Source organism: Salmo salar, chromosome ssa20 (genome assembly GCF_905237065.1).
Source record: "Salmo salar chromosome ssa20, Ssal_v3.1, whole genome shotgun sequence".
Lineage (NCBI taxonomy): Eukaryota > Metazoa > Chordata > Actinopteri > Salmoniformes > Salmonidae > Salmo > Salmo salar.
This window is the reverse complement of record NC_059461.1, coordinates 76,791,147-76,813,994: the sequence shown is the minus strand read 5'-3', so window position 1 is coordinate 76,813,994 and position 22,848 is coordinate 76,791,147. Positions and strand designations below refer to the sequence as shown.

Here is a 22,848-nt window from a genome sequence, read left to right as displayed (position 1 = left end):
TTTCCTCTCCCCTCCTATTATAACAACATCCTAATTGGTTTTCCTCTCCCCTCCTATTATAACAACATCCTAATTGGTTTTTCCTCTCCTCTCCCCTCCTATTATAACAACATCCTAATTGGTTTTTCCTCTCCTCTCCTATTATAACAACATCCTAATTGGTTTTTCCTCTCCCCTCCTATTATAACAACATCCTAATTGGTTTTTCCTCTCCCCTCCCCTCCTATTATAACAACATCCTAATTGGTTTTTCCTCACCCCTCCTATTATAACAACATCCTAATTGGTTTTTCCTCTCCCCTCCCCTCCTATTATAACAACATCCTAATTGGTTTTTCCTCTCCCCTCCTATTATAAGAACATCCTAATTGGTTTTTCCTCTCCCCTCCTATTATAACAACATCCTAATTGGTTTTTCCCCTCCCCTCCTATTATAACAACATCCTAATCGGTTTTTCCTCTCCCCTCCTATTATAACAACATCCTAATTGGTTTTTCCTCTCCTCTCCTCTCCTATTATAACAACATCCTAATTGGTTTTTCCTCTCCTCTCCTATTATAACAACATCCTAATTGGTTTTTCCTCTCCCCTCCCCTTCTATTATAACAACATCCTAATTGGTTTTTCCTCTACTCTCCCCTCCTATTATAACAACATCCTAATTGGTTTTTCCTCTCCTCTCCTATTATAACAACATCCTAATTGGTTTTTCCTCTCCCCTCCTATTATAACAACATCCTAATTGGTTTTTCCTCTCCCCTCCCCTCCTATTATAACAACATCCTAATTGGTTTTTCCTCTCCCCTCCTATTATAACAACATCCTAATTGGTTTTTCCTCTCCCCTCCCCTCCTATTATAACAACATCCTAATTGGTTTTTCCTCTCCCCTCCTATTATAAGAACATCCTAATTGGTTTTTCCTCTCCCCTCCTATTATAACAACATCCTAATTGTTTTTTTCCCCTCCCCTCCCCTCCTATTATAACAACATTCTAATTGGTTTTTCCTCTCCCCTCCTATTATAACAACATCCTAATTGGTTTTCCCCTCCCCTCCTATTATAACAACATCCTAATTGGTTTTTCCTCTCCTCTCCCCTCCTATTATAACAACATCCTAATTGGTTTTTCCTCTCCTCTCCCCTCCTATTATAACAACATCCTAATTGTTTTTTCCTCTCCCCTCCCCTCCTATTATAACAACATCCTAATCGGTTTTTCCTCTCCCCTCCTATTATAACAACATCCTAATTGGTTTTTCCTCTCCCCTCCCCTCCTATTATAACAACATCCTAATTGGTTTTTCCTCTCCCCTCCTATTATAACAACATCCTAATTGGTTTTTCCTCTCCCCTCCTATTATAACAACATCCTAATTGGTTTTTCCTCTCCTCTCCCCTCCTATTATAACAACATCCTAATTGGTTTTTCCTCTCCCCTCCCCTCCTATTATAACAACATCCTAATTGGTTTTCCTCTCCCCTCCCCTCCTATTATAACAACATCCTAATTGGTTTTCCTCTCCCCTCCCCTCCTATTATAACAACATCCTAATTGGTTTTCCTCTCCCCTCCTATTATAACAACATCCTAATTGGTTTTCCTCTCCCCTCCTATTATAACAACATCCTAATTGGTTTTTCCTCTCCTCTCCCCTCCTATTATAACAACATCCTAATTGTTTTTTCCTCTCCCCTCCCTCCTATTATAACAACATCCTAATTGGTTTTTCCTCTCCCCTCCTATTATAACAACATTCTAATTGGTTTTCCCCTCCCCTCCTATTATAACAACATCCTAATTGGTTTTTCCTCTCCCCTCCCCTCCTATTATAACAACATCCTAATTGGTTTTCCCCTCCCTCCTATTATAACAACATCCTAATTGGTTTTCCTCTCCCCTCCCCTCCTATTATAACAACATCCTAATTGGTTTTCCCTCTCCTCTCCTATTATAACAACATCCTAATTGGTTTTTCCTCTCCTCTCCTATTATAACAACATCCTAATTGGTTTTCCTCTCCCCTCCCCTTCTATTATAACAACATCCCTAATTGGTTTTTCCTCTACTCTCCCCTCCTATTATAACAACATCCTAATTGGTTTTCCTCTCCTCTCCTATTATAACAACATCCTAATTGGTTTTTCCTCTCCCCTCCTATTATAACAACATCCTAATTGGTTTTTCCTCTCCCCTCCCCTCCTATTATAACAACATCCTAATTGGTTTTTCCTCTCCCCTCCTATTATAACAACATCCTAATTGGTTTTTCCTCTCCCCTCCCCTCCTATTATAACAACATCCTAATTGGTTTTTCCTCTCCCCTCCTATTATAAGAACATCCTAATTGGTTTTTCCTCTCCCCTCCTATTATAACAACATCCTAATTGGTTTTTCCCCTCCCTCCCCTCCTATTATAACAACATTCTAATTGGTTTTTCCTCTCCTATTATAACAACATCCTAATTGGTTTTTCCTCTCCTCTCCCCTCCTATTATAACAACATCCTAATTGGTTTTTCCTCTCCTCTCCCCTCCTATTATAATAACATCCTAATTGGTTTTTCCTCTCCCCTCCCCTCCTATTATAACAACATCCTAATTGGTTTTCCCTCTCCTCTCCTATTATAACAACATCCTAATTGGTTTTTCCTCTCCCCTCCTATTATAACAACATCCTAATTGGTTTTCCTCTCCCCTCCCCTCCTATTATAACAACATCCTAATTGGTTTTTCCTCTCCCCTCCCCTCCTATTATAACAACATCCTAATTGGTTTTTCCTCTCCCCTCCTATTATAACAACATCCTAATTGGTTTTTCCTCTCCCCTCCTATTATAACAACATCCTAATTGGTTTTTTCTCTCCCCTCCCCTCCTATTATAACAACATCCTAATTGGTTTTTCCTCTCCCCTCCTATTATAACAACATTCTAATTGGTTTTTCCTCTCCCCTCCTATTATAACAACATCCTAATCGGTTTTCCTCTCCCCTCCCCTCCTATTATAACAACATCCTAATCGGTTTTTCCCCTCCCCTCCTATTATAACAACATCCTAATTGGTTTTCCTCTCCCCTCCCCTCCTATTATAACAACATCCTAATTGGTTTTTCCTCTCCCCTCCTATTATAACAACATCCTAACTGGTTTTTCCTCTCCCCTCCCCTCCTATTATAACATCATCCTAATTGGTTTTTCCTCTCCCCTCCTATTATAACAATATCCTAATTGTTTTTTCCTCTCCTCTCCTATTATAACAACATCCTAATTGGTTTTTCCTCTCCCCTCCTAGTATAACAACATCCTAATTGGTTTTCCTCTCCCCTCCTATTATAACAACATCCTAATTGGTTTTCCTCTCCTCTCCTCTATTATAACAACATCCTAATTGGTTTTCCTCTCCCCTCCTATTATAACAACATCCTAATTGGTTTTCCTCTCCCCTCCCCTCCTATTATAACAACATCCTAATTGGTTTTTCCTCTCCCCTCCTATTATAACAACATCCTAATTGGTTTTACCTCTCCCCTCCCCTCCTATTATAACAACATCCTAATTGGTTTTTCCTCTCCCCTCCTATTATAACAACATCCTAATTGGTTTTTCCTCTCCCCTCCTATTATAACAACATCCTAATTGGTTTTCCCCTCCCCTCCTATTATAACAACATCCTAATCGGTTTTCCTCTCCCCTCCTATTATAACAACATCCTAATTGGTTTTCCTCTCCCCTCCCCTCCTATTATAACAACATCCTAATTGGTTTTTCCTCTCCCCTCCTATTATAACAACATCCTAACTGTTTTTTCCTCTCCCCTCCTATTATAACAACATCCTAATTGGTTTTTCCTCTCCCCTCCTATTATAAGAACATCCTAATCGGTTTTTCCTCTCCCCTCCCCTCCTATTATAACAACATCCTAATCGGTTTTTCATCTCCCCTCCTATTATAACAACATCCTAATTGGTTTTTCCTCTCCTCTCCCCTCCTATTATAACAACATCCTAATTGTTTTTTCCTCTCCTCTCCTATTATAACAACATCCTAATTGGTTTTTCCTCTCCCCTCCTATTATAACAACATCCTAATTGGTTTTTCCTCTCCCCTCCTATTATAACAACATCCTAATCGGTTTTTCCTCTCCCCTCCCCTCCTATTATAACAACATCCTAATCGGTTTTTCATCTCCCCTCCTATTATAACAACATCCTAATTGGTTTTTCCTCTCCTCTCCTATTATAACAACATCCTAATTGGTTTTTCCTCTCCCCTCCTATTATAACAACATTCTAATTGGTTTTTCCTCTCCCCTCCTATTATAACAACATCCTAATTGGTTTTTCCTCTCCTCTCCCCTCCTATTATAACAACATCCTAATTGTTTTTTCCTCTCCCCTCCTATTATAAGAACATCCTAATTGGTTTTTCCTCTCCCCTCCTATTACAACAACATTCTAATTGGTTTTTCCTCCCCCCTCCTATTATAACAACATCCAAATTGTTTTTTCCTCTCCCCTCCCCTCCTATTATAACAACATCCTAATTGGTTTTTCCTCTCCTATTATAACAACATCCTAATTGGTTTTTCCTCTCCCCTCCCCTCCTATTATAACAACATCCTAATTGTTTTTTCCTCTCCTCTCCCCTCCTATTATAACAACATCCTAATTGGTTTTTCCTCTCCCCTCCCCTCCTATTATAACAACATCCTAATTTGTTTTTCCTCTCCCCTCCTATTATAACAACATCCTAATTGGTTTTTCCTCTCCCCTCCTATTATAACAACACCCTAATTGGTTTTTCCTCTCCCCTCCCCTCCTATTATAACAACATCCTAATTGGTTTTTCCTCTCCCCTCCTATTATAACAACATCCTAATTGGTTTTTCCTCTCCCCTCCTATTATAACAACACCCTAATTGGTTTTTCCTCTCCTCTCCCCTCCTATTATAACAACATCCTAATTGGTTTTTCCTCTCCCCTCCCCTCCTATTATAACAACATCCTAATTGTTTTTTCCTCTCCTCTCCCCTCCTATTATAACAACATCCTAATTGGTTTTTCCTCTCCCCTCCTATTATAACAACATCCTAATTGGTTTTTTCTCTCCCCTCCCCTCCTATTATAACAACATCCTAATTGGTTTTTCCTCTCCTCTCCTATTATAACAACATCCTAATCGGTTTTTCCTCTCCTCTCCCCTCCTATTATAACAACATCCTAATTGGTTTTCCTCTCCCCTCCCCTCCTATTATAACAACATCCCTAATTGGTTTTTCCTCTCCCCTCCCCTCCTATTATAACAACATCCTAATTGGTTTTCCTCTCCCCTCCTATTATAACAACATCCTAATTGGTTTTCCCTCCCCTCCCCTCCTATTATAACAACATCCTAATTGGTTTTCCTCTCCCCTCCTATTATAACAACATCCTAATTGGTTTTTCCTCTCCCCTCCCCTCCTATTATAACAACATCCTAATTGGTTTTTCCTCTCCCCTCCTATTATAACAACATCCTAATTGGTTTTTCCTCTCCCCTCCTATTATAACAACATCCTAATTGGTTTTTCCTCTCCCCTCCTATTATAACAACATCCTAATTGGTTTTTCCTCTCCCCTCCCCTCCTATTATAACAACATTCTAATTGGTTTTTCCTCTCCCCTCCTATTATAACAACATCCTAATTGTTTTTTTCTCTCCCCTCCCCTCCTATTATAACAACATCCTAATTGGTTTTTCCTCTCCCCTCCTATTATAACAACATCCTAATTGGTTTTTCCTCTCCCCTCCTATTATAACAACATTCTAATTGTTTTTCCTCTCCCCTCCCCTCCTATTATAACAACATCCTAATCGGTTTTTCCTCTCCCCTCCTATTATAACAACATCCTAATTGGTTTTTCCTCTCCCCTCCTATTATAACAACATCCTAATTGGTTTTTCCTCTCCCCTCCTATTATAACAACATCCTAATTGGTTTTCCTCTCCCCTCCTATTATAACAACATCCTAATTGGTTTTCCTCTCCCCTCCTATTATAACAACATCCTAATTGGTTTTCCTCTCCTCTCCCCTCCTATTATAACAACATCCTAATTGGTTTTTCCTCTCCTCTCCTATTATAACAACATCCTAATTGGTTTTTCCTCTCCCCTCCTATTATAACAACATCCTAATTGGTTTTTCCTCTCCCCTCCCCTCCTATTATAACAACATCCTAATTGGTTTTCCTCACCCCTCCTATTATAACAACATCCTAATTGGTTTTTCCTCTCCCCTCCCCTCCTATTATAACAACATCCTAATTGGTTTTTCCTCTCCCCTCCTATTATAAGAACATCCTAATTGGTTTTTCCTCTCCCCTCCTATTATAACAACATCCTAATTGGTTTTTCCCCTCCCCTCCTATTATAACAACATCCTAATCGGTTTTTCCTCTCCCCTCCTATTATAACAACATCCTAATTGGTTTTTCCTCTCCTCTCCTCTCCTATTATAACAACATCCTAATTGGTTTTTCCTCTCCTCTCCTATTATAACAACATCCTAATTGGTTTTTCCTCTCCCCTCCCCTTCTATTATAACAACATCCTAATTGGTTTTTCCTCTACTCTCCCCTCCTATTATAACAACATCCTAATTGGTTTTTCCTCTCCTCTCCTATTATAACAACATCCTAATTGGTTTTCCTCTCCCCTCCTATTATAACAACATCCTAATTGGTTTTTCCTCTCCCCTCCCCTCCTATTATAACAACATCCTAATTGGTTTTTCCTCTCCCCTCCTATTATAACAACATCCTAATTGGTTTTTCCTCTCCCCTCCCCTCCTATTATAACAACATCCTAATTGGTTTTCCTCTCCCCTCCTATTATAAGAACATCCTAATTGGTTTTCCTCTCCCCTCCTATTATAACAACATCCTAATTGGTTTTCCCCTCCCCTCCCCTCCTATTATAACAACATTCTAATTGGTTTTCCTCTCCCCTCCTATTATAACAACATCCTAATTGGTTTTTCCCCTCCCCTCCTATTATAACAACATCCTAATTGGTTTTTCCTCTCCTCTCCCCTCCTATTATAACAACATCCTAATTGGTTTTTCCTCTCCTCTCCCCTCCTATTATAACAACATCCTAATTGTTTTTCCTCTCCCCTCCCCTCCTATTATAACAACATCCTAATTGGTTTTTCCTCTCCCCTCCTATTATAACAACATCCTAATTGGTTTTTCCTCTCCCCTCCCCTCCTATTATAACAACATCCTAATTGGTTTTTCCTCTCCCCTCCTATTATAACAACATCCTAATTGGTTTTTCCTCTCCCCTCCTATTATAACAACATCCTAATTGGTTTTTCCTCTCCTCTCCCCTCCTATTATAACAACATCCTAATTGGTTTTTCCTCTCCCCTCCCCTCCTATTATAACAACATCCTAATTGGTTTTTCCTCTCCCCTCCCCTCCTATTATAACAACATCCTAATTGGTTTTTCCTCTCCCCTCCCCTCCTATTATAACAACATCCTAATTGGTTTTTCCTCTCCCCTCCTATTATAACAACATCCTAATTGGTTTTTCCTCTCCCCTCCTATTATAACAACATCCTAATTGGTTTTTCCTCTCCTCTCCCCTCCTATTATAACAACATCCTAATTGTTTTTTCCTCTCCCCTCCCTCCTATTATAACAACATCCTAATTGGTTTTTCCTCTCCCCTCCTATTATAACAACATTCTAATTGGTTTTTCCCCTCCCCTCCTATTATAACAACATCCTAATTGGTTTTTCCTCTCCCCTCCCCTCCTATTATAACAACATCCTAATTGGTTTTTCCCCTCCCCTCCTATTATAACAACATCCTAATTGGTTTTTCCTCTCCCCTCCCCTCCTATTATAACAACATCCTAATTGGTTTTCCCTCTCCTCTCCTATTATAACAACATCCTAATTGGTTTTTCCTCTCCTCTCCTATTATAACAACATCCTAATTGGTTTTTCCTCTCCCCTCCCCTTCTATTATAACAACATCCTAATTGGTTTTTCCTCTACTCTCCCCTCCTATTATAACAACATCCTAATTGGTTTTTCCTCTCCTCTCCTATTATAACAACATCCTAATTGGTTTTTCCTCTCCCCTCCTATTATAACAACATCCTAATTGGTTTTTCCTCTCCCCTCCCCTCCTATTATAACAACATCCTAATTGGTTTTTCCTCTCCCCTCCTATTATAACAACATCCTAATTGGTTTTTCCTCTCCCCTCCCCTCCTATTATAACAACATCCTAATTGGTTTTTCCTCTCCCCTCCTATTATAAGAACATCCTAATTGGTTTTTCCTCTCCCCTCCTATTATAACAACATCCTAATTGGTTTTTCCCTCCCCTCCCCTCCTATTATAACAACATCCTAATTGGTTTTTCCTCTCCTATTATAACAACATCCTAATTGGTTTTTCCTCTCCTCTCCCCTCCTATTATAACAACATCCTAATTGGTTTTTCCTCTCCTCTCCCCTCCTATTATAACAACATCCTAATTGTTTTTTCCTCTCCCCTCCCCTCCTATTATAACAACATCCTAATTGGTTTTCCCTCTCCTCTCCTATTATAACAACATCCTAATTGGTTTTTCCTCTCCCCTCCTATTATAACAACATCCTAATTGGTTTTTCCTCTCCCCTCCCCTCCTATTATAACAACATCCTAATTGGTTTTTCCTCTCCCCTCCCCTCCTATTATAACAACATCCTAATTGGTTTTTCCTCTCCCCTCCTATTATAACAACATCCTAATTGGTTTTTCCTCTCCCCTCCTATTATAACAACATCCTAATTGGTTTTTCTCCCCTCCCCTCCTATTATAACAACATCCTAATTGGTTTTTCCTCTCCCCTCCTATTATAACAACATTCTAATTGGTTTTTCCTCTCCCCTCCTATTATAACAACATCCTAATCGGTTTTTCCTCTCCCCTCCCCTCCTATTATAACAACATCCTAATCGGTTTTCCCCTCCCCTCCTATTATAACAACATCCTAATTGGTTTTTCCTCTCCCCTCCTATTATAACAACATCCTAACTGGTTTTTCCTCTCCCCTCCTATTATAACAACATCCTAACTGGTTTTTCCTCTCCCCTCCCCTCCTATTATAACATCATCCTAATTGGTTTTTTCCTCTCCCCTCCTATTATAACAATATCCTAATTGTTTTTTCCTCTCCTCTCCTATTATAACAACATCCTAATTGGTTTTTCCTCTCCCCTCCTATTATAACAACATCCTAATTGGTTTTTCCTCTCTTCTCCTATTATAACAACATCCTAATTGGTTTTTCATCTCCTCTCCTATTATAACAACATCCTAATTGGTTTTTCCTCTCCCCTCCTATTATAACAACATCCTAATTGGTTTTTCCTCTCCCCTCCTATTATAACAACATCCTAATTGGTTTTTCCTCTCCCCTCCCCTCCTATTACAACAACATCCTAATTGGTTTTTCCTCTCCCCTCCTATTATAACAACATCCTAACTGGTTTTTCCTCTCCCCTCCCCTCCTATTATAACAACATCCTAATTGGTTTTTCCTCTCCCCTCCTATTATAACAACATCCTAATTGGTTTTTCCTCTCCCCTCCTATTATAACAACATCCTAATTGGTTTTTCCTCTCCCCTCCTATTACAACAACATTCTAATTGGTTTTTCCTCTCCCCTCCTATTATAAGAACATCCTAATTGGTTTTTCCTCGCCCCTCCTATTATAACAACATCCTAATTGGTTTGTTCCCCTCCCCTTCTATTATAACAATATCCTAATCGGTTTTTCCTCTCCTCTCCTATTATAACAACATCCTAATTGGTTTTTCCTCTCCTCTCCTATTATAACAACATCCTAATTGTTTTTTCCTCTCCCCTCCTATTATAACAACATCCTAATTGGTTTTTCCTCTCCTCTCCTATTATAACAACATCCTAATTGGTTTTTCCTCTCCCCTCCCCTCCTATTATAACAACATCCAAATTGGTTTTTCCTCTCCCCTCCCCTCCTATTATAACAACATCCTAATTGGTTTTTCCTCTCCCCTCCTATTATAACAACATCCTAATTGTTTTTTCCTCTCCCCTCCCCTCCTATTATAACAACATCCTAATTGGTTTTTCCTCTCCCCTCCTATTATAACAACATCCTAATTGGTTTTTCCTCTCCCCTCCTATTATAACAACATTCTAATTGGTTTTTCCTCTCCTCTCCTATTATAACAACATCCTAATTGTTTTTTCCTCTCCCCTCCCCTCCTATTATAACAACATCCTAATTGGTTTTTCCTCTCCCCTCCCCTCCTATTATAACAACATCCTAATCGGTTTTTCCTCTCCCCTCCTATTATAACAACATCCTAATTGGTTTTTCCTCTCCTCTCCTATTATAACAACATCCTAATTGGTTTTTCCTCTCCCCTCCCCTCCTATTATAACATCATCCTAATTGGTTTTGCCTCTCCCCTCCCCTCCTATTATAACAACATCCTAATTGGTTTTTCCTCTCCCTCCTATTATAACAACATCCTAATTGGTTTTTCCTCTCCTCTCCCCTCCTATTATAACAACATCCTAATTGTTTTTTCCTCTCCCCTCCCCTCCTATTATAACAACATCCTAATTGGTTTTTCCTCTCCCCTCCTATTATAACAACATTCTAATTGGTTTTTCCCCTCCCCTCCTATTATAACAACATCCTAATTGGTTTTTCCTCTCCCCTCCCCTCCTATTATAACAACATCCTAATTGTTTTTTCCCCTCCCCTCCTATTATAACAACATCCTAATTGGTTTTTCCTCTCCCCTCCTATTATAACAACATTCTAATTGTTTTTTCCTCTCCCCTCCTATTATAACAACATCCTAATTGTTTTTTCCTCTCCCCTCCCCTCCTATTATAACAACATCCTAATTGGTTTTTCCTCTCCCCTCCTATTATAACAACATTCTAATTGGTTTTTCCCCTCCCCTCCTATTATAACAACATCCTAATTGGTTTTTCCTCTCCCCTCCCCTCCTATTATAACAACATCCTAATTGTTTTTTTCCCCTCCCCTCCTATTATAACAACATCCTAATTGGTTTTTCCTCTCCCCTCCTATTATAACAACATCCTAATCGGTTTTTCCTCTCCCCTCCCCTCCTATTATAACAACATCCTAATTGGTTTTTCCTCTCCTCTCCTATTATAACAACATCCTAATTGGTTTTTCCTCTCCCCTCCTATTATAACAACATCCTAATTGGTTTTTCCTCTCCCCTCCCCTCCTATTATAACAACATCCTAATTGGTTTTTCCTCTCCCCTCCTATTATAACAACATTCTAATTGGTTTTTCCCCTCCCCTCCTATTATAACAATATCCTAATCGGTTTTTCCTCTCCCCTCCCCTCCTATTATAACAACATCCTAATCGGTTTTTCCTCTCCCCTCCTATTATAACAACATCCTAATTGGTTTTTCCTCTCCCCTCCTATTATAACAACATCCTAATTGGTTTTTCCTCTCCCCTCCCCTCCTATTATAACAACATCCTAATTGGTTTTTCCTCTCCCTCCCCTCCTATTATAACAACATCCTAATTGGTTTTTCCTCTCCCCTCCTATTATAACAACATCCTAATTGGTTTTTCCTCTCCCCTCCCCTCCTATTATAACAACATCCTAATTGGTTTTTCCCCTCCCCTCCTATTATAACAACATCCTAATTGGTTTTTCCTCTCCCCTCCTATTATAACAACATCCTAATCGGTTTTTCCTCTCCCCTCCCCTCCTATTATAACAACATCCTAATTGGTTTTTCCTCTCCTCTCCTATTATAACAACATCCTAATTGGTTTTTCCTCTCCCCTCCTATTATAACAACATCCTAATTGGTTTTTTCCTCTCCCCTCCCCTCCTATTATAACAACATCCTAATTGGTTTTTCCTCTCCCCTCCTATTATAACAACATCCTAACTGGTTTTTCCTCTCCCCTCCCCTCCTATTATAACATCATCCTAATTGTTTTTTTCCTCTCCCCTCCTATTATAACAACATCCTAATTGGTTTTTCCTCTCCTCTCCTATTATAACAACATCCTAATTGGTTTTCCTCTCCCCTCCCTCCTATTATAACAACATCCTAATTGGTTTTTCCTCTCCTCTCCTATTATAACAACATCCTAATTGGTTTTTCCTCTCCCCTCCCTCCTATTATAACAACATCCTAATTGGTTTTTCCTCTCCCCTCCTATTATAACAACATCCTAATTGGTTTTTCCTCTCCCCTCCTATTATAACAACATCCTAATTGGTTTTTCCTCTCCTCTCCTATTATAACACCATCCTAATTGGTTTTTCCTCTCCTCTCCTATTATAACAACATCCTAATTGGTTTTTCCTCTCCCCTCCTATTATAACAACATCCTAATTGGTTTTTCCTCTCCCCTCCTATTATAACAACATCCTAATTGGTTTTTCCTCTCCTCCTCCTATTATAACAACATCCTAATAGGTTTTTCCTCTCCTCTCCTATTATAACAACATCCTAATTGGTTTTCCTCTCCCCTCCCTCCTATTATAACAACATCCTAATTGGTTTTTCCTCTCCCTCCTCCTATTATAACAACATCCTAATAGGTTTTTCCTCTCCCCTCCTATTATAACAACATCCTAATTGGTTTTTCCTCTCCCCTCCTATTATAACAACATCCTAATTGGTTTTTCCTCTCCCCTCCTATTACAACAACATTCTAATTGGTTTTTCCTCTCCCCTCCTATTATAACAACATCCTAATTGGTTTTCCTCTCCTATTATAACAACATCCTAATTGGTTTTCCTCTCCTCTCCCCTCCTATTATAATAACATCCTAATTGGTTTTTCCTCTCCCCTCCCCTCCTATTATAACAACATCCTAATTGGTTTTCCCTCTCCCCCTCCTATTATAACAACATCCTAATTGGTTTTTCCTCTCCTCCCCTCCTATTATAACAACATCCTAATTGGTTTTTCCTCTCCCCTCCCCTCCTATTATAACAACATCCTAATTGGTTTTTCCTCTCCCCTCCTATTATAACAACATCCTAATTGGTTTTTCCTCTCCCCTCCCCTCCTATTATAACAACATCCTAATTGGTTTTTCCTCTCCCCTCCCCTCCTATTATAACAACATCCTAATTGGTTTTTCCTCTCCCCTCCTATTATAACAACATCCTAATTGGTTTTTCCTCTCCCCTCCCCTCCTATTATAACAACATCCTAATTGTTTTTTCCTCTCCTCTCCTATTATAACAACATCCTAATTGGTTTTTCCTCTCCCCTCCTATTATAACAACATCCTAATTGGTTTTCCCTCCCCTCCCCTCCTATTATAACAACATTCTAATTGGTTTTTCCTCTCCCCTCCTATTATAACAACATCCTAATTGTTTTTTCCTCTCCCCTCCCCTCCTATTATAACAACATCCTAATTGGTTTTTCCTCTCCCCTCCTATTATAACAACATCCTAATTGGTTTTTCCTCTCCCCTCCTATTATAACAACATCCTAATTGGTTTTTCCTCTCCCCTCCTATTATAACAACATCCTAATTGGTTTTTCCTCTCCCCTCCTATTATAACAACATCCTAATCGGTTTTTCCTCTCCCCTCCTATTATAACAACATCCTAATTGGTTTTTCCTCTCCTCTCCTATTATAACAACATCCTAATTGGTTTTTCCTCTCCTCTCCTATTATAACAACATCCTAATTGGTTTTTCCTCTCCTCTCCTATTATAACAACATCCTAATTGGTTTTTCCTCTCCTCTCCTATTATAACAACATCCTAATTGGTTTTTCCTATCCGGTCTGATGATAGCTCTAAACACCCAGCTTCTGATTCATCTCAACATCACTAAACTCTATGTAATTCAAATCAGCCGGTGGCTAAATGCATGATCTTGATCTATGGATGCGACTCGGGTGGGGACGATGGACGCACACGAGTGGATATAAAAAGATTTCCATCATTGTAAATGAATCAGACACACTTCTTCTAAACCTGCCCAACCACACTGCACTCCCATTACACACTAACACTCAATCATTACATTTCCTTTTCCCAGTTTGTTTACATTTGATGAAACTTTCATGTTACCTCATCAAGGATGGTGTGCAGGAATGAAGAGGCAGACGTCTGGACGAGGCTTTGAGAGCGACTGGGAGTCAACGCCTGTGGATGTATCATATCCTATCCCCTGGCTTCTGTCAAAGTTTTAAAACCCTCCCCGAGTTATAATAAACTACTGCTATCTAAGAAAGAATTAAGGTTTGGCAGATAGAACGCCATCAGGTCGCCAAGACAACACCAAACAACGTTAGATAATAATACAGCAGTAATGAAGAGGTCTGCAAAATATCTGGTTCAGCTAAATCAAATGATGTTGTTTTTCACCTTGTGGTGTTCTTCAATACAGGCCTTCCCTTTGTGGGAGTATAAAACCATATATCCCTGGCTTTCTAACTATTTCCTGCTGTGTCAAAGATCGATTCAAAGTGTCTCGTTGTAAAAGTGTGTAAAATCCGTCTCTCTGCTGTGTAAGGTCACATCTAGCTGTCGTTCATTCTCTCCCTCTCACAGCAGTGTGTAACGTCAAATCATTCTCTCTCTCTCTCTCTCTCTCTCTCTCATCCTCCCTCTTTCTTTATGCAGTGTGTAGCATACGTTTATTCTCCTTCTCAATCTATCTGCCTTTCTCTCTTTGATGTAGGTAAGGTCACATCTCTCCTGTCTTTCATTCTCCCTCCCTCGCTCCCTCTCTCTCTACTGACGATGCTCATTAGAATGCCATTCAGCAGAGGGGTTCCTTAGCTTCCCAGTTGGCATGGCAATCCACCGCTCCGTCTCATTGGGCGTTCCTACTTAATTATTATTTTGTCACTTGTCAATTAGCAGAGAACAAATTAGACAACTATTACCCTCTTTCAACAGATTTAGTCCTCTTTTGTCCTTCTCTCTAACCTTTGATATTGTTTAGTTATCAAACTAGACTTTACCACTCTTTCAGCTGCCAGGTACTTCACCAAATCAAATACTCACTAAAAGGCAAAAACATTTATGAAAATCAACTCCTATTGATGTCCCTGGGTCAACCACAATCTAATTAACCCTCTCCAGTCTCCCGCCACAAACACTTTAAAAGAAACATCCATCCATTAAAGTCATGGAGAGATAAAAACAGGACTTAATGCTATAGCAACAAATTTCATCAAATGCACTGCAGGTACTCGTGTCTTTAAACTGTTTACTCTGACTGTATTTACTACCTCAGCGGCCTTCGGCGAGGCTGTAATTTTGTGGTAAATGTCAGGGTTGTTGTGCAGGCATGTCATATTTTGTGGTGAAAAATTGCTTATCTGGCAGTGAGCGCTAGTCTTAACAGTATTCAAATCATTATTACAGCGACAACGCTTGTTTATTAATCAAGCCCCCACTGCTGGTAAGCGCATATACGCATATATATAAGATACAAATAAGAAATGTATGAATTATAAATCATGCCTCATCCTTAATTTAGTGTTATGAGTTTCTCTCTTGTTTATTCACGAGCGTTGTTGTGATGGTTTGGAGATGAGCCAGGCAGAATACAAATGAAGAGTTTATCTGAAGTAAACAAGGAGACAGACAGTGGTACAGACAGACAGGCAGACAGACAGAAAGACAGACAGGCAGTGAAGTGAGAGAGAGAGAGAGAGGCAGGCAGTGAAGTGAGACAGAGATGAGACAGACAGACAGACAGACAGACAGACAGACAGACAGACAGACAGACAGACAGACAGACAGACAGACAGACAGACAGACAGACAGACAGACAGACAGACAGAGAGGCAGGCAGGCAGTGAAGTGAAGTGAGAGAGAGATAGAGAGGCAGGCAGTAAAGTGAGACAGGGAGACGGAGACAGACAGACCGATAGATATAGCCAATATGATGCTGGAGAAGCAGACAGATAGTCAGTGAGTGCGACAGGGGGACAGAAGACAAGTTGAAAGACAGACAGTGAGATATAAAGATACATAAAGGGCACAAACAGCTAAACACATTAATAGCACAAACACTCCCATTCTCTGACTCACCTGTGATGTGATAGCTGACTTGGCGGTTCACTGCAGAGCTATCGTCGTCTCTAGTGTTGAGCACCGCCACCACCTCGCCAGGGGGGTCGCTCTCGCGCACCGAGCCCAGGTACCTCTCATCCAGGAAGCTGGGCGAGTTGTCGTTGATGTCCGACACGGCCAAGGTCACCGTGGAGGTGGAGGAGAGGGTCAGGGCCTCCCCCAGGTCTGAGGCCACAACCAGGAAGGTGTAGGATGGGCACATCTCGTGGTCCAACTCCTTGAGAGTAGAGATCCAGCCCGTGTTGCTGTCAATGGTGAAGGTCTCTGTGTATTGGTCCGGCTCCCCTTCAGATTGAGCCAATGTGCCTAGGTTGTATGTAACCTGTCCGTTAGCTCCAGAGTCTGGGTCCAGAGCCTGAACCTGGATGGTCATGGTGCCGATAGGCATCCCTTCCATCACTGTCGCCTCGTAAGAGTTGGATTCAAATGCTGGCTTGTTGTCGTTCAGATCCAAGACTTTGACTTCTACGTCAACGCTGGTCACAGAGTCCAGCTTTGCCTGCTGGACGGTGGCGGTGACCTTGAAGTGGAAGGAGGTGATGACCTCATGGTCAAGGGGCTTGTCCAGCTTGATGACCCCAGTGTCCCTGTCCACCACCAGGACTCCCTCCAGGTTGTTCTCCCCAGTCTCTCCGTTGACTAGAGCAAATGTGACTGGCAGCGAGGCGTAGCCTGGTGGGGTGATGAGGCGGACGGACCCTAGGGCAGCTCCTATAGGGGTGTCCTCTGGGACGGTAAAGGAGAACTGGGGTTGGGTGAAGGAGGGGATGAGGGCGTCAGGTGCCAAGACATGGATGTAGACTGATACTAAAGAGTGCTTGACAGGGATGCCTCCATCAACTGCTTTGACAAAGAAAGACAGGACTGAGTTGCGCAGGTGGCTGAAACTCCCTTTGGTGACCATCCAGCCGTTGTCAGGGTCGATCTCTAAGATATCCACCACGGGTACGTGTGCCTCGCTGTAGAGCGAGTATGTCACCTTAGAGTTGGCACCATCATCAGGATCATATGCCTGGATCTGGGTCACCAGGAAGCCCTTGCCAACATCAGATTTGACAGAAGCACGGTATTCCACAGCTCGAAAGCGAGGGACGTTGTCGTTGTCATCCACCAGGGAGACCCGGACTGTGCGGTAGGAGGCCCTTCCACCCCCGTCCTGGGCTGCCACCTTGAGGAAAATGTTCTTGTTGGCTGGGTCCTCTCTGTCCAGCTTCTCCAGGGTGGTGATCTGACCATTGGCGTCCACACTGAACTGGTCCTTGCCCACGTCATTGATGAATGAGTAGGTAATCTGGCCAAACACTCCTGGGTCAACATCGGTTGCCCTCACCTGAAAATAATAGTTAAGTTACTTTCTTTTAGATGGGGTATTGTACATGTCAAACAAAACATATTACAAATACTATTACAAATACAGTATCATGTACATCAAAGCTTCATTCAATAAAACACATATCATTATTTCAATGAATGTTCATATGCTGGATACTTAAAAATGAATGGCTCTTACCTGGATCACCTTGGTTCCTATGGCTGCATTTTCCCGTACCTCTGCCTCGTAGGCATTCAGTTCAAACACAGGACTGTAGAGGTTGGCCCCCAGGACCCTGACGTGCACCTGGGCCGTGCTGGTGAACACCCCATCAGACACGGATACATTCAGACTGTAGGCTGGCTCCATCCTCTGCTTCCTGGGACCAGACAACGTGATGATACCCGTCTTACCATCCATCACAAAGTTCATCCTCTCGTTCCCTGAAAGGATGCTGTACTCCAGTTTGTCAAAGTCTGAGCTGTCAGCATCCGAAGCCTGGATGCAGGTCACAAAATGGCCCCTAGGGGCCAGCTCGCTGACATAGGCCTCGTAGAGAAGCTGGTTGAACACTGGAGGGTTGTCGTTCATGTCGTTCACCACAAGCACGACCGACACTTCACTGCTCAGCGGTGGGAAGCCATTATCGGTTGCCCTGACGATGAAGTCATAGCGCTGGACAAGCTCGTGGTCGAGCATGCGGGCGGTCAGGATGAGGCCACTGCTGCTGTCGATGTGGAAGTGGTCGGTGCTGTTGTAGACATCTGTGGGATAGAAAATCTGATAGTGTACGATGTTGTTCTTCTCAGAGTCTTGGTCGGTAGCCACCACTTGCAGCGCCGGAGTGCCGATCATGGCAGTCTCAGACAGAACTGCATTATAGGACGTTTTTTCAAACACAGGAGGGTTATCATTGACGTCATTAACTGTGACATCTACGTCCACCTCAGCACGGGCGCCGGTCAGGTAGTCTGTGGCTCTGACAGTCAGACGGAAGGATGAGGCAATCTCATAATCCAGGGAGTTGATGACACTGATGACTCCGGTGTCAAAGCCGATGTCAAACTGCAGAGAGGGGTCTCCCTCCACGATGGTGTAGATTATGTTCTGGCCCTCTGGGCTGGTGGCGTTGATTCCTAATATGGGCGTGTGTACCGCTACTTCCTCGTTCACCGTCACTGCATAGAAGGACTTGTCAAAGACGGGCATGGCCTTGTTCACCACGGTGATGGGGAACTCTACGGCGGATGAGAGGGGAGGGTACCCTCCATCCTTGGCATAAACTACCATCTGGTACTCCTGGTTGGACAGGTCAGACTCAAAAGCCTCCTTCAGACGGAGGCCACCCGTCAGCCTGTCGATCTCAAAGTGTCCGTGGTCGTCTTTGAGGTAGTAAGACACCTCTCCGTTGATGCCTTTGTCACGGTCCATGGCGGTGACTCGGAATATGGGCGCACCAGGTTTAGCCTCCACTTGGACAGCAGCGTAATATGGAAGTCCCAGGAACACAGGAGCATTGTCGTTAATGTCCTCTACCTGGACCCTGACCATCACCCTGGCAACACGCAGACGGTCGTGCTCCCTCCCAGCCTCCACCACCAGCTCATAGAACTCCTGCTCCTCACGGTCGAAGGGAACCCCAGTGGTCTGGATTACTCCAGAGGTGGGTCGGATCCGGAAGCGTGTCCCTGGATTTAGTAGGGTGTACTTGAGGGGCTCGTTGAGGCGATTCCCCACTGCGTTGACCACGGCCACTTTGGTGATGTTGGTATTGTTCTCCTGGATGGACGACGAGTAGAGGCTGTGGGCAAAGAAGAGGCCAGAGTCCAGCATCTCACGGACGAGAACAGTGACTAGAGCGGTGCTGGAGAACTTTCCATCAGACACTTTGACGTTGAAGCGGAACCGTTCCTTGGAGAAGTTGTTGTTCTTGGCGGTGATGATGCCGCTGGAGGGCTGGATGGCAAAGTGCTCCAGGTTTCCGTCTGTCAGTGAGTAGGTGAGCTCTGTGGGGACGTTTTGGTCTGGGTCTGTGGCTGAGACCTGTAATGCCTCTACTCCTACATAGGTGGGCAGCAGCAGGACAGTTTCAAAGGCGTTCTGGGTGAAGACAGGTGGAGAGTCGTTTGTGTCGATTACCTGGATGGTGACCTCAGTGGGGCTATCCGCTGTCAGCTGAGGCCTCCCACTGTCCCTCACATGAACATGAAAGTTAAAACTAGCAAACGTCTCGTGGTCCAGGTTGGCAATAGTCCTGATGGAGCCGGTGCCAGAATCCACTTTAAAGAACATCTTGGCTGTGTCCTCAACAATCTGATAGACCAGGAGAGCGTTCTGGTTGCGGTCAGCATCAGTGGCCTTGATGACCAAAGGAGTGTTGTCTGGGTTCAGGACCACACTGTTGATGGGCGCCGCCTCGCTGATACTACCCTGGTAGCGCAGCAGCTGGAACACAGGTGGGTTGTCGTTTTCATCCACCACCCGTATGAGCAGGGTGGCGTTGGAGGCCATGCCAGCCATGTTGGTGGCCTGGACGATCAGGTTATAAGATGCTGTGGTTTCATAGTCAAGGGGTTTCTGAGTTGTGATCACGCCGCTGTACTGGTTGATCCTGAAGGTGCGTTCGCTGTTGGCATGTCGGATGTCGTAGGTCAGCGTGGATTGGCTCATGGCGCTCACAGTGGTGACAGAGGTTCCCACAGCAACGTTCTCTGTGACCTCGGCCTGGTACTCGGTCTGGGGGAACTTGGGTCCGGCGTTGTCGGACAGCGTGATGGCGATGCGAACCACAGAGTTGGCAGAGAGTGGCGGGGAGCCATTGTCGGTAACTCTGACGGTGATGATGTAATGGCCGATAGTGGAGAGGTCAAGCTCACGGGCCACAGAGATGATCCCCAGAACCGGCTCAATCCGGAACGTGTTCCCTGTGTTGCCTAAAGGAAAACAGACATAACAACGAATATTCAGTGATAAAAACTAGTGCAACTAAATCTTTATCAACTGTTTGTATATTGTAATCTATTATCGATATACTGTCTATATCAGGGGTCCACCCACCTATAAGTAGCTCGCCAAACAATTCTGAAAGTACATGCAATTTTCACGCGTTCCACCGCAAACTGTCATAAACAAATCTCACACGTATCAGACACCGCAAGCTCCCAGCTACTATCTAATCAACACAATATTGACATTATCCCACCTCTGGTTAGCAACTATTGGCTTAAAAAGTTAAACCTAACACAATATCTGGCAATTCATTTACAGCAATATTGTCCCTGTCTATCTGTGTGGTGTGCGCTTTGTCTATCGCTCCATGTTTATCCAGTTGATGTGATAACCATCTTGTAGGTTGAAAATAATGGGCATACTTTCCCCAAAACATTGTCAATGAAATGTTAACTGCAAAGTAGGCTTACCTGGCAGAAGCATATCATGAGTAAGTATATAATTTGAATCTATTATTTTCTAACTTTGCCATGAAATGTGTAGCAGCAGTACAGAACCATCGCTAGAATGACACATTAGACGGCACATTCCTCACATTAGACGGTACATTCCTCACAGACGGCAATTAAAGTGCCAGATGCACAACTAAATTATTAGTTGCGCATCTCTATTTTTCGTTTTTTTCCCCCAGACCCCCCAGAAAATGGTCTGCTGATGGGATTGAAGCATGATATGACATCCCATTTTATTGTTTCTCTATGAATTGTTTTTATTTTTGAGTGTAAAACATTTATAAATCTAAAATAATTTTTAAAAAATACTGAGAAAACAGAATTTGGGAAAATCTCACATTTTATAGGCCCCCCGTAGAGTGGTTTATTAACCATTATATTACCAGGTATACTAAGGACCCGGGGAAGAGTTGTAGAGGAGGAGAAGAGAAGAATGTGCCTATTTGAAAGCTAGAAGAAAAAATTGCTTGCACAATGTTTCCTTTTTTAAAAGTAGCTCTCATGCTAGAAAAGGTTGGAGACCCCTGGTCTATATCTATGTATAGTTAGACACACTTTATTCTTTTGATAGTTCTAAAACTCTTATTATAAACCCGGGCGGTTCGAGCCCTGAATGCTGATTGGCTGAAAGCCGTGGTATATCAGACAGTATACAATGGGTATGACACAACATTTATTTTTACTGCTCTAATTACGTTGGTAACCAGTTTATAATAGTAATAAGGCTCCTCGGGGGTTTGTGGTATATGGCCAATATACCACGGCTAAGTGCTGTGTCCAGGCACCCCGTGTTGCTTCATGCTTAAGAACAGCCCTTAGCCGTGGTATATTGGTCATATACTATACCTCCTCAGGCCTTATTGTTTAATTACGATGCCATTTCTATAGTTGCTCACCTGATTCCATGGTATAGAGGAGTTCTGCGTTCTCTCCCTTGTCTTTGTCCAGGGCAGTCACCTGGAGCACAGCAGATCCCACTGCTGCAGACTCATAGACCGAACCCTCATACAGAGCGCTGGTGAACACTGGGACATGGTCATTAACATCCTCCACATCCACCAACACTCGGGCCAGGTTCCTCCTGTACGGAAACTCCTGGTCTTTTACCTGAGGGAGAAATGTTTTCTAATCATTGGTCTACTAACGCAGGTGTACAGTATTAGATCTGACACAACTACATTTCTCATTATATAACTGGCATGAGGCAAAATAAACAGTTGCGTATTACAAAATAACTTTCTATGTTTCGGCAATGAATAAACAAACACATAGACTCAATAGGACAACATTACTGGAGTTTCCCTTTAAAACATGTACTGAAGCTTTAACTTCCCATGAAATGAAAAGGGAGTGTCACTGCAAACCATTATGGGTCTTTTGGGACGGAGTAATCCCGTCATCGGGAGAGCAGATGAGAATTAGAGGGCTAATGAGATGTATATTTATGCCCCGATGCGAGACTCTCCACAACAAGTGAATGGGATCAGAGAAAAAGCTTGTCTCGTACGAGGCGCCACACAGGGTGAGTATTAATAGAACCAGCATTAGCATCAGAATTAGTGCTAGCTCTGCTGGCAGGATTATGAAACACTGGCTAGTTCAACACACTTAACACAACCCAAATGGGCCTAGGAGTGATATAATAACCCTAGACTGAATGGTGTTATGGTACTGAGGAAGTGGTAGGCGGAGGATCACTGGGTCCATTGGAGACAATAGAGCTGTTGTGTCTGTGTCTGTCTGTGCTGTCTGTGTCTGTTCTGTTTGTTCTGTCTGTGTATGTTGTGTCTGTGCCTGTCTGTGTCTGTTCTGTTTGTTCTGTCTGTGTATGTTGTGTCTGTTCTGTTTGTTCTGTCTGTGTATGTTGTGTCTGTTCTGTCTGTGTATGTTGTGTCTGTT

General features: G+C 42.3%; 1 protein-coding gene across 10 annotated transcripts in view; it reads right to left on the bottom strand.

Moving 5' to 3' along the window:
- LOC106581345 (protocadherin Fat 3) overlaps positions 1-22,848 on the bottom strand; it is a 485,897-nt gene that overhangs the window by 162,808 nt on the left and 300,241 nt on the right. For all 10 annotated transcript variants that reach the window (XM_045703948.1, XM_045703947.1, XM_045703950.1 and 7 more), the window contains 3 exons: positions 21,846-22,056; positions 17,687-20,421; positions 16,135-17,506 (listed from right to left, as the gene is read on the bottom strand). In XM_045703948.1, coding sequence (XP_045559904.1) covers positions 16,135-17,506; positions 17,687-20,421; positions 21,846-22,056 — 4,318 coding nt within the window. The remainder of the gene's footprint in view (positions 1-16,134; positions 17,507-17,686; positions 20,422-21,845; positions 22,057-22,848) is intronic.